The following is a 13,481-nucleotide window of genomic DNA, read 5'->3' on the forward strand; positions in this document are numbered from 1 at the left end:
CCCTTTGAGTCATCACACACAAACACACAAAAGTGGTGGGAGAGGTATTCAAGTTACTCACTTCAGCAAATTTAGTAGTACCACAGTGTTAATGTAAATTATTACATGCAAACTCTCTAAGTAAGGTACTCATAAAGAGACAGTGCACCTTAAAATCAAAAATACTTATTTTTCTGCTTACCTGTAGTAGTGTAATATCGCCATAGAGCTGTCTACCTTCTCTCCAATATAATGGAACTAGATGGCACTCGGCCAGAAAATACATTTAACAACTCAACAGCAATATTTCTTTCCAGACATCATGAACTGGTTATTCAAGATAATCCACAGACCTCGCTGTGTGCCATTTCATGTTGGAACTAATTTCTCTCTAGCAAACTACACCTTTCACACATATCACGCTTCGTGCATCTACATGTGGACAAAAGGCTTGTGCTTGTGAGATGCATTAATGGTGTCCTCTTCTGCTGAGGTGTAATGTTAGCAGGCTCAGAGAAGCTGGGCGAGCAGTAGATGCACGCTTTGGTAGGTCTGTGGAATATTTTGTGTAATGAGAAATTAACAACTTTGTGAGTAAGTAATATGAAAATCAAAAAATAGAATTAATATTGCAAAATGGGCAAGTTTGCTAAGTTTGTCTTCCACTTTTTTCTTCTTTTTTTTGCATTGTGCCCTAAATGGCTTTTCAACCTCACCAATTCCCTTATGTTCAAATTATTTTTTTAAATATCAAGAAGAAAAATGGACTTTAGGCAATTTTTTAAAAAAACCCATTATCAACATTTTGGAAAAAAAAGAAAAAAAGGAGAAATTTGAAGGTGGGGGCCATTTAAAAAACAAAAAACAAAAAACCCAAACATAACAATTTCTTTTTTGTTCCATTGGGAGCTACCTATGCTGCTTATAGGCAGACCGGCCTCTGATCCACCCGGCAATCAGGCCTTCACAGGATGGACTAAATCTAAACTAAGAACCCCGAAACAGTGAGCTAAATCCCAATGTCAGAAATATGTCTAAATTTGAACTCAAATCTAATTTTAAAGTTGTGGCTGTGTGTAAACAAAGCCTTCTAGTGGACTCACTAAAAAACAAACACACACACACACACACACACACACTACTACCATCTGGCATGAATGTTAAGGGGCTTTGCTGTTAAGCCAGTTAGCAGTTTGCAGAAATTCAAAGATTTGGCAGAGCAGATTCATACCAGAGACACAATAAATAAAAACAGAAAAAAAAGAAGAGCAACACTTGTTAATGGAATTACGAGTGTATTGAAAATATTGTGAATTTTTATTTCAGAATAGAATACAGTTGACGTTATCATTCAGACCAAGAACCTTTTGATCCTCCTCGTACTCATCGTTAGGAAAATGTTGATTTCGGCGCTCTGGGCTGCGGGAGTTGTTTGCATGGCTTGTGATATTGTCAGGTTTTGGCGATTACTCTGACGATGCTCTAACATCCCTCATGACAGCACCTTTGTTTGGAGGGTTTTCTCACTGGGATGCTGTGATGGTTTGGAACTAGCTGGCACATCAGGGTCCATATTTTGCAAGTTAAATCCTGTGATTAAACATTTGCGAACATTTGTGAACCTTTGAATGTGAACCTCTATCTTCTATTTGCATTTAAAGTAACTTGTTGTTGTCATGCTACAATCCTCTGAAATTAAAATGTGTTTTCAGAATAAAAACATGTTCTACTTTCTCGTGCTTTCAGCCTGTAAACATGGACCAGATTTCATTTTGAGCCTTTCTGTCTTCACCGACAGGATGTGAAGAAAATCAGGAATGGATGCAAGTCATAAGGCATTAGGTTGTATCCTGACTCTTGGGGAAAGCAATATACAGGTGCTTCAATTTGATATTTTTCACTGCCAAATCTTGTTCAGGTTAAAGGAATATTTTCAGTAAGGAAAAAAAATTAATAAATACAAAAATAACATAACATTAGCATTCCGCACACAAGAATTGAAGATGAGCATAAACATCAATGCACCTGAAATTTCAGCTTTGTGGGACATCAAAGGGAAACCAGACCTCGACTCGGATATCACCACGGCAACAGTTCTGATGATCCAAAAGCGATGCAGCTCCACAGTTACTAAAATAGACACAGTTCTGCCATTGGAGTCACCGATAAAGCATCTCACTACAACACAGTATATCATCATGCATGGGTTTGGTTTTGAAACGCCAGAACTGTCACATGACTACGTCGACGGATGACATCTCGGCTTGCAGATAATTTCCAGGAAAAAAGGGGGTTGGATAAGAGAGGAAGCGAAGCCACTGATGCCACAATGTTTCAAAAACTTCCACAATGATGGCAAGAGAAGAAGCAATATCGACTTAAGTGTGCTCCAGTGGACCAATGAGATGGTTGTAAGTATGTCGACAGTTGGCACACTCTTGGCACTGATATATACGGTAAAAACACAAAAAAGGTCGATTAAACATTGCGCAGTTCTACATTAAAATGACATTTATTGGCAGTCTTATTGTAATGATAAATGCATACCTTGTATAGTCTTGATTTATCCAATTACTACAGAGATTAAATTTGTTAATCTTTTCAAATTTGGTTTCAGCACAAGACAACCAAAGCCCTTTTTACACAGAGATCGCACTATAGGGCCGCTACTTAGTCCCATCTTAATGCCTCCTTTGCATTTTTACAGAGAACCAAACAACAGTGGTATCATAATGCTCCAGTATGTGATTTTAGATAGCATGCCAGCATCGCGGAAGCAAAAGAGGCGTGTCAGGTGTGACATTTAAGGCGCTGTGTCCACCAAAACTTTTTTTTTATCAACTTAATGCCCAGCTGGGAGCGTTTGAGAGACCTTTGGAGATGCAACGTTTTTTTTAGTTGAGAAGCTTTGGTTGCAATGATATGGAATATCCGCGAAAGTAAACACGTCAGCACATAGTAGAAATCTGCCCAGGACGAGGGGAAGGCTGAAGCGTGCAGAGAGAGAGGATGCACCCGCATATATACATAGCATATACAGATATATATATTGCTGTTGTTGTTTAGCACTTGTACGTTGCACCTTTAAGACGGTTTGTCTTTGCAATATTTGCCACTCCTCTGTCGTGACTGAACGGCTGATGTGACAATGATGAGCGCAGCGGTTTTACCCAAAGTTGACCATTTTTCAGCTTTTGGCGTTCAGCACAGAATTCACGCCTAGTGCCTAAGAAAAAAACTCTTTGGTGGACACGGCCTCTAACACAACAGTGTAGGCCTCGTGTGACCTATAACATACGCATCAGCAGCCCTTTATAGACAATAACAAGGGCATAACATGACAATAATAATCATTTATTGTCCGTTATGTGGTGGCTGATCTAGTCCTCTGCTTAGAGGGTACGAAGCTCCTGAATTTTGTTGTTTTACCTATATGTGGACATTTACAGCCACAGCTTCTTCTTTGAATTAGCCACAAAATACTACTAGGTACTTTTTAAATCTCCCGCGGTTGGTCACACACATAACACGCCCATGGTCCCGTCCTGCCGGCTGTCCTATTTTTACGGACACAGTTTTGTCGCTGTTACTACCTCTCGTGCCATTCCACAATCATACCTTATTTACAGAATGGTGAGTCGGCATAACGGCCCTATATTCCCGTCTTGAACAGACAGTGTAAAAGGGGCTCAAGTTACACACCGCAACGCACTTTTTTTCATACAGTTTTGGCTGTCAGTACAGTTATAATAAGAAGGTCTGGGTTCCCTCACTCTTCCATCATGTGCCATATTTCATTAAAGCCAGCAACTTCTAAAAAAATTTCAAACTCACATCCCCAGATCTTAAAGCGCTCAAAAATCTAATTTACTATGTATTCCAACGGTAAAAACTTGCTTTAAACTGCAATAAAAGGCAACCAACTCCAATCGTAGCTTGTCACTCCTCCAATGTTTTCAGTGCTCCACTTTTTGTCTATTTTGATTAATAATTGAGTAATACTTACATTAAAAAAATGATTGGCTACATGACTGACCTTGCATGAAGACTGCACACCAAAGTGGCAAAAACGGCGGAGAATGAAGTTGACTTTTTTAAAATGTATCTACTTCAAATCTAAAACACCTTTGCAAGACCTTGGCCTGACCGAACAATAGAAACCAAGAGCTTAGCAAAAATGTTTGTTTTTTTAATCCATCTTAAACAATTTGTTAAGTTACAGCTACAAAAACCACAAAAACAAGCAAAATGTGGTCAAGGCCCTCATGAATCCTCAGAGGATGAGAAATGTATAGCTGTCAAAGGACTGTGACGCTTCTTCTTTATCGGTTGTTTCACCTTTGTAGATGACCACAATTCATCAATCTTAGCCACTCCGGTGACTTCCGTCTCCGGTGCGCTGTAATCGTGCCAGGACCAGCTCGTGGGACACTCTCTTGCGGTCCTTGGCCAGGCCCAAGAAACACATGACGTCGATGAAACAAGTGGTAAGGTTCAACTTGCAGCCAAACTCGCTGGTTGCATAGTCAAAGGGGAATGTGTGGTGATAGTTGTGGAATCCCTCACCTGTAAGGTAAAAGACACGGTGGTGAAGAAATCATACAAAAAGCAGGGGACAATCAGTAGGACAAGATCAATTCTGTGATTAAATCCACAACATAGGTTATTAGCTCGCAAGATAACTTACAGACTACATCGAAATTATCTGCACACGCTTCTCAACAGGTGCAGGTGGCTGAGCCGGTAGCGGGCAGCTAATGGTGTTAACAACGGCAGCAGTACTGACTGGAGGGTGGGCGATTAGCATCTACGCTGACGCCATCAGTTGGAACGACGATATCAGCAGTAACTGCTGTATTCGCGCAGTGACAATCCACAGCAATAAGCTAGCAAGTAGGAACTCATGTGCACGATTATGCTAGAACAGCCAGCCTGTCTACCGCAACAAAAAACAGAGAAGCTCGAACTGCGACACACAAAGGTAGCATTACTTTATTCACTGCTCATATCTTTACATATCAAATAATTGTTTTCTGCTATATCAAATCTCTGAATGTGGCATACAGCTCCTTAAAGCCATGGGCCAAAAAAGATGAGATAGTGGTTTGTAAAGGTCGTGGTTTGTTCCATGTTTTGGGTTTTGACAGAATCATGGGGTCAAGTTAAGTTCTCCAGAACCATAACAGCATCTATAGGTGGCACTAAAGCAAAGTGTGTTACCAGAGCTCTTTTGTTGTTGTTGCTTTACATTTGCTTTGTTTTATTTTTCCCTTCCTGTAAAACACTTTGCAACTTTGTAAAAAAAACATACAAATTAACTTTTATTGTCATTTGACTCAAGTTACTGCTTAAATTTTCTCTTTATCTTTTCTTTTGTTACACTATCACATGATTTCTAACTGAAGTTTGCCTTCAGGGCTTTCTGACAGAACGCCCTTTCTTGATAAAGTTAAGAAAAAAGATTGTAGTTTGGTCTAAAATGAACTGATTTCTGCAAGAAAGAGCCATGCCATGTATTGATTTTCATACCTATAGCGCTGAATGTGACGAACTTGTTCTCCCTGGGGTTGATGTTCTTGTCATAGGGCCTGTTCCCCCACATGTGAGCTGCGCTGTTGACCAGCCAGGTGGCGTTCAGCACCAAGGTGTACCTCAGCAGAGCCGGGATAAAGTACCCCACCCACAGTGACTCCCCCCACAGGTACCAAGGCACGAACATGGGGACGAAGAAGCACATGAGCAGCACAGAAGGCTTGTAATACCTGTAGGGGAGACAGAGCGGGTGGAGCTGTTTACTCAGTATAATATGAATATTAAACACATTAACGCTCTGCCTGGCAGACATGGGATTATTCACTGTCATTTTCTTCCACAGGTCTTAATTTAAATCAACGATGAGTCAATATCAATGTGCACAAAGGACGTGTTAATTATCACCCTGTTAAACCAGAATATCTACAGAAGCAGTGGTAACAGACATGTGCCTTTTTTGCTCTGTATTTGGAAAGAAAATAAGATTATGAAACATGATTCTGCTGTGAGTAAAGTTCATCTTTTTTGGATTAACTTCTTCAAGTTTAAGATTAAGATCAATCATTGACTGAAGCCACTTACTTCCTTTGAAACATAACAACTTTGTCAGCCATCAGGTCACTGAGCTCCAGCTTGCGCCCTTTCTCGATGACATCAGGGTGTTTGCGCACCAGCAGCCAACCAATGTGAGCAAAGAAGAAGCCCCGGACAGCGTTGTGAGGGTCAGCATCTGTCTCTGAATATTTGTGGTGAACCCTGTGGTCTCGAGCCCACTCAAAGATATCATTCTGTGGGTTCAAGCAAACACAGAGATTACACATGCTGCAGGCACAACGTGGTACTTACACAGTAATGCAAACTGCTATTAACACAACGTTAAGTGTGTGCTTGTGTACCTGGGAAGATCATGGGATTATTTCTGTAAAGCACCTTTATATCAATGGAACCTTTGCATCTTTTAATCAATTGGTTTCTATGTACAACCTTCCAAGGACCAGTTTTTTCAGGTACTTGCAGGTCAGAGACTTCATTCGAAATCGGTTTCCTGGCTTTCCTGCTCTCCCGCCTCTGACTTTGTCTGACACCATTTTTGGTATAAATCCTCACCTTAAAGGTACCATTTCCAAATTATATGACACCTTTTTCACTTGCCAGACTTCGTCCTCTGATAATCTCCGCACCTCCTGGTCTGAGGATCTTGGCATAGAGATAGAGACTGATGTTTGGCAGTCTGTTTTGAAACGCATCCACACATCATCTATCTGTGCCCGCCATGGTGTCATACAGTGTAAGATAGTTCATAGAGTCCACTGGTCTAAAAGTAAATTATCTCACATATTTCCTGGCACTGACCCTAATTGTGACAAATGTCATCTAGGACGTGCTGACCACACCTTCATGTTTTGGTCGTGTCCTGCTCTGTCTGCATTCTGAAATTCTGTTTTTGATTCACTTTCAGCCATCACATCTGTTAATATTCATCCATCGCCTTTAGTTGGCTTGTTTGGTGTCAAGACCACTCGCTGCCATCCTACTCTTCTGAACTTGTTGCCTTTTTGACACTACTAGCAAGGCGTGTAATTCTGATGCATTGGAAGAGCCCCATCCACCCTCCCATTCTCACTGGATAAAAGACGCCCTTTATTTTATGAAATTGGAGAAAATAAAACACTGTCTTCCAGGTTCCAACGTTAAATTTTCTAAAATTGGTTCCCCTTCCTAGAACATGTCAGGTCCATTCAGTTGAATATTGTCCCCATCGGTGGTGTGCCCCCCGTCACTGTACCACCATCTTGAACCCTCTGGCCTGCTAACCCTGCTTTTCCAGTCCTAGTGGTACATCTGCATTGAGCAGGTCATTTTGTATTTGTGATTACGTATGCACTCATTATTATCTGCTTTTTTTTTTTTTTTTCCTTTTGTTTGTCTGTTAACTTGTCTTTGTGTTTGTTTTTGTTTTCTTATTTCCTGCTGTCGTTGTTGTCCTTGTAGTTATTATTTATGATTACCTTTTAAGACTGTACTGCTTGTTCCCATGCATTTTTTTCTATGAATGTCTCAACAAACAGCCTTGCTTTGCTGTATTATTTGTCTAGTTTTCTGCCAATTTTATCTCTTATGGACATGTATGGCCTTACACATTGTGTTTTTGAAGTTTTGTATAAAAATTTCTTGAAAATCTCATAAATAAATCATATGTAAAAAAAAAAAAAAAGTGTGTGCTTGTGTGACTGCAGAGCTCTGTTTTAGGTACCTGAAATGCCATGGAGTTAGCAAAACCAAGAAAGATCCTTAGAGGTAATGTGGCCTTGTAGGATCTATGACTCCATAAGCGATGAGCTCCTGCAGTGACTCCTAAAGCACTTATCACAAAACAAAAAACAGCTGTGGAGAGAAACAGATAAACAGATCAGTACTGCTAGATGAAATAATGCACATTGCAATGTCTGTGCATCAGACTTTATCAGTGTTAAGGCGAGGAATGTGACTCTGCAACACGTGGTACACTGCGAGTGAATCATCTATTTAATATTACAATATTATATCTGTGTAACTGAACTGGTACATAGCACAAAATTTACTTAAAAAAAAGTACAAGATAATTACCTGAAAATGAGAAAAAAATTATGTTTAAAAAAAAGCCAAGAAAAATGCCTTACAAATACTTAAAAATAAAATTAATAATAATAATAATAATAATAATAATAATATGAATATGAAGAAGAAGAAGAATTCTGTAATATAATTCTACATAAATAATTATTACAATTAGAAATAGAATTGAATGGACATTTTCCCCAATCTACTTAATTGACATTTCTTTCCAAGTTGCTCCATGCCTTTTTTCCCCCAAAGAAATGAAAACCAAATTGTGCAGGTTTCAAAGATGTAAATACTTGTGAAAGGCATCTGAACCCTGCACAAGAAAAATTCTGTTGGTCCAGGATTCAGATGTTGTTGTTTTTTAAATATACGCAATTATAAAGGATCTGTACTCATTTTTTGTGGACACAAAAGTTAAAGTATCAGAATTAGTAAAGAAAAAATGGTATTGCAGCATTCTACACTACAGCATGATGTGTTCAGCACGCCGTTGTTTATAAGTCCTTTTTTTATCAAAGGCAACAATCATTCAAATTTGCCTTTGACTGAACTGGTTTGTACTCGTCTGCTTATTTCACAAAACCTTAAACAACCATGAAGGAAGCAAGGCACATTACATGGTGCCGTGACTCTCTGGGTCATGTAATTACATCATATCTGATGATGACTGGGTGGATAAAAACTGTTTGATGACCGCATGTACAATGAGACAGGAAGTCTACTCATAACCCGCCGCGTCTGAGGGTTTGATTCATGAGAAATACACATCCCAAACGAATTCTAAAAAAATATTTTAAGTAATACAGCAGCGTGCAGTTTTGTGTAATTACTCTTCATTTGTCCTACAGTACTGCTACTTTATTAAAAACAGGGTAGTTAATTGTTTTTTCATAAGTTATTTTCCTGCACAAAAGCAACACTCAACTCATCGGCCTGTGGGCCAAAAAGGGTGCCAGGTGGCCCCCCAAAGATTATCTTTGAATGTAAATAATGTGCCAGCGTGCATTAAAAAAAAAAATAGCATCATAATTTAGCTTGTTTTAAAAAAAAGGCAGGGGAAGATCCCCAGACCCCCTACAGAGGTCAGGGTTAAGAATCAAATGTCCTCAAATCCTACTGCTTACAAATGACCTATATTGGTTGCCTGTATGTGGCCGCTGCGACTAGATTTCCCATTTGTTGAAGATGAATGAGCAGAGCAAGCTCTGTTTTTATTATATGTAGGGGAGAGTGGGGTCAGTTGGAACGTTTTTGTATCTATGTGAAAAAACCTTCTATTATTCACTGACTACTTAATCAGTAGTAAAAAACAACTTGATCCCTGAACAGATTTAGTGTCCTGTTCAAGGAGTGGATTTTCCCAAAAATTAATCTCCGTGATGGTTTGAGTAGGTATAACCTGCAGCTGGAGTAGCAACAAGCCCTGCCTATCCGCTATATGACTCACAACCATCAGCCCACTGTCAGCCCCCTTCGCTCCTTGTTCTTATGTTGTGTCTTTTCCAAATACATTCCATTTTCAAAGGAAATGTACAGTTTCTACTCGTTAGACACATAGACTACCTTTATAATAAACTTACAATGCATACTTAAAACACTTATTTATAGTATATATAGGTGTATATATTTACCTTTATTTCATTGTGTAACAAATGCACGTGGATAGGTTTAGAAAAAAAAAACCCTCAAAATTCATACGGGAAGCAAACACCAGGGCTCCTGGGTGGGAGTCTGTTGTTTGTTGGACCCATCCACCGCTACCCCCAAAAAAATCAGTCAATGTGGTTGCTATATTTAGACTATTTTCACCACTTTACCTTGTCTGCTACTGATTACGTATGATACTGACTACATATATCATACAACCATGAAAAGATGTGGTTGTCGGTGTCTGACACTGAAATCACTGACCAAATGGCGGCATTTGATGACTTCACAATGAAAACAGGTTGACGAGTCCTGCTGAAGCCGAGTGCAACTAACAGTCACATTAGTGGGTTTGACTTGCGCTGATGGTGGGCGCAGTTTGAAGGGGGCGTGACACGTATGCTTTGATCAGGGTGCAACTATACATGTCTCAGACGGTTCAGACAGTGGCTTCTGTAAGTTGGAACAAGTTGTTCCAGGCTAATAAAATATAGTTTAAATGGAAAACAGTGCAGTCTAAATTTGGACAATACCTTATATTTACAATGCCACTTCACACATTTCTTTACCAAAAAGGAAAATATTTGTAAAAATAATTATATTTTCATAAATGACTGAGATATGAAATGTGGCTTCTCATTTCAGCAGCACCAAACAGCTCAATGTTGTTTGCCATAGGCTGCATATAGCTCAAATGTTTATGTAGGCCACGTTTCATTTAGCAAAAAAAGTCAAAAGCAGCAGCTTGAGTGTTAAAAAAAAGTTTGAGCACATTCAAAATAAGCTCAAATGCTGACTTGTACAAAGTTCATACAGTACAACACCCCCTCCAGCAAAGCAAGTCCCTGCTGTACAGTGTGCAGCTTTAAAGCACATGCTGTGACATTATATTTCCGCTTTATATATGCTCTGCTCTATAATCCCACTACATACTGGGTGGAGCATGCACAGATCTGTGCAATCACCTTTTTGCATGCAGCTGCACGTGACATAACAGCTGTGGCTTGTGTAAAATACAGCATGTACAGATATAAAGCCACAATTCAAACACCGAGCATGTGCACAAATAACAGTAACAAGTTTGTACTTACACCAAAGCAAGGTCAAAGGATGTGCAGAGGGGATGAGGAACACGCTGTACAGAGCACCTATATGCAACAGAGTCATCAAACAGACATTTTTCCAGACGATGATTCTGGGAGGTTGGGGCCTTCTTTCATTTTGTATGTGTGATCAAACACGTCTTCTCTGGTGGCCTCAGGGAGAACATTGCTGGGCTTGTGCTGCTTCTTCTGCAACGCCTCTGACTCCGTCATGGTGGCTGCGGTTTGATGATGCTCTGACTGGTATGAATGAGAAAATTAAAAAAACGGTGAAAATCCATGTTTTTCAGAGGCTCAAACAGTGACTATGTTGATTATTTTTCGCTAGCCCGGTTTGCTAGCTGGTGAGAAAGAGGATGTAACGATGATGCTGACTTCTAGCTGACATTTGCGTTGCGTAACACTCACATTACACCTGTAGAACAAGCGCATATTTAAAAACAACTCACCAAAAAGATGCAGACGAGTGTAAAAAGAAGGTCTGGTTGTTTCACGGAGGTGAGGCTGGTTGTTTTATCCCAACTACAGTAACCCAGAAAGAGAGAGTGATCGCTGGCTGCAGGCGCGAACGCATCAATAAGAGCTGGAGTTCGAGGTGCGACTGACCAATCCAATCAGCGCTCGGATGCCGCCTCGAACTCGGGCTCTGATTGGCTGCCTGCTTATCTGCTGTTCACCTTTTATTCATTCTGCAGCCAGATGTATATTTACCTCCTCTGGAAGCAGCCGCGACTGTCTAGACATGTATTGAATTAGTCGCACGCATATTTTCATTCACGCGTTGATAAAAAATAAGTAAATAGAATAATCGGAGGGGCGAGGGGTTATTGAGAAACGAGTTAATGTGAAGAGTGCAGCAGCTGCAGAGAGCATTGGACCTCCCTCCCGCCCACACAGGAAAAATACAGCTTGCTCTGTCACGTCATCTTCAACCTCTTTTAAACCTCCTTTAAAAAAAAATCATAATAGGGTACATATAATAATATAAACTAATCAAAATAATATGTAATCAAATTAGGGTTGTTTCAATCCCTGCTCAGTGCCACAAATGGAATATTTTAGGAATATCAGATTTAGAAAACACCAGATGAAGAAGAAGAAAAAAAATTTAAGTTTAAAATTTAAACAAAAGTCTCTAAAAACTTTCTGCTGGGTAGATCAGAATCTGGTTTATTGCCATGTGAGTTTTTACATGAGAGAAAATTACTGTGGAATATTAGTCATGTATCATAATTTTATAAATAAAGTAAAATGCAAAAATGCAAAAATTAAGTGACATGAATATATAATGTGAGGAAAATGCAATAAAAAATGTGAAAATATATTTTATTAAAAAAAATATATGCAAAGTCAAAACAAAAGTAAAAAATTAAAAGAGCTTTGCAGTTTGTATGTGTAGAAATGAGCAAAATATTGTCCAAGGAACATGCAAGAGTTCACAGTAAGAATTATAAAATGTGTAATGTATAATGTGTGCAATGTGCAGAAATAATCTGTCTTCCTAACATAATGAAGACGATGGTAAAACGTGGAGTATTTATTTCAATTAAATCATTTAAAAATAATTGAAACTATTAGTTGTGCAGAAAATAGACTCATTGTGCTCATGTTGAACTGGGGTGACTTTCAGACATATTTCAATGGACCCATGAAAAAAAATTGGATGTCAGATCCACAAGTTTTCATCTGCATGACCTCCATTTAAAGTAGTTTTGTCTCCATCTAATGTAGAAATGAAGCAGCACAGGAAGCCGATCCGTGTTCATAACATGCAAACCATAGTGTTTCTACAGTGAGTATGTACAGACTGTAGATACACTCTATGATGCAAACAGGTCTCTTAATACATTCATGGGGCTTACACAGGTTTTACATTTTGTCCTTATTATTGAACAAGAAATTTTCAAACAAAAACACAGGTTTGAACACAGTATTAAAATCTGTATTTGTCTGAGTAGTAGAAATAAAATACAATAAAATATCTAAAATAAAAACAAATGAGTAAAAACAAATTACAATAAAATATATAATATAAAAGAATAACAAATAAGTAAAAAATAAATTACAATAATATATCTAAAATAAAGCAATAAAAAATAAGTAAAAAATAAATTACAATAATTTATCTGAAATAAAACAAGCGCAAATAAGTACAAAGCAAAGTACAATAAAATATTTGAAATAAAACAGTAACAAAAAACATAATAAATAAATGTACAAACTGAATAATAAAATAACTATAAATAAATCTAAATTATCTTCTATTCAAATTAATGGTTAGTACATTCAGATTTTATTAATTTGTACAAATTTATACCCTTTATCAATTCTTTTGCATATTATTAACTTTAGGAGCTATATTCAGGGATTTACAAAATACAAAAATGTATACTAAAGGCATTTGGGGGTGGGTTTGCATATATTTGGCTTTGAATATACAATATTTTCCATCTTAAAAATTGAGTTGTGGAGATTTTTAGATTCTCTTTCTCAGTCCATGTATGACCATCTGCATGTGATTTTGAGCTTGACAGATAAATTATTTTATTTTTATTTTTGTTTGCTTTCAAATAAGGAATTGGCTCCAAGGATAAATAATATTGATTAATTTGTAAT

General features: G+C 38.3%; 1 protein-coding gene across 1 annotated transcript; it reads right to left on the bottom strand.

Annotated features, from left to right (window-relative positions):
* Window positions 1–1,266: 1,266 nt before the first annotated feature.
* Window positions 1,267–11,418, bottom strand: scd (stearoyl-CoA desaturase (delta-9-desaturase)). The gene is given in 7 exon segments (XM_042508116.1): window positions 1,267–4,545; window positions 5,509–5,741; window positions 6,094–6,299; window positions 7,766–7,896; window positions 10,854–10,955; window positions 10,958–11,105; window positions 11,315–11,418. Coding segments are annotated over 6 exon segments (993 nt in total). The 5' UTR covers window positions 11,079–11,105; window positions 11,315–11,418; the 3' UTR covers window positions 1,267–4,345.
* Window positions 11,419–13,481: the final 2,063 nt, after the last annotated feature.

This window comes from Plectropomus leopardus, chromosome 19 (genome assembly GCF_008729295.1).
Source record: "Plectropomus leopardus isolate mb chromosome 19, YSFRI_Pleo_2.0, whole genome shotgun sequence".
Lineage (NCBI taxonomy): Eukaryota > Metazoa > Chordata > Actinopteri > Perciformes > Serranidae > Plectropomus > Plectropomus leopardus.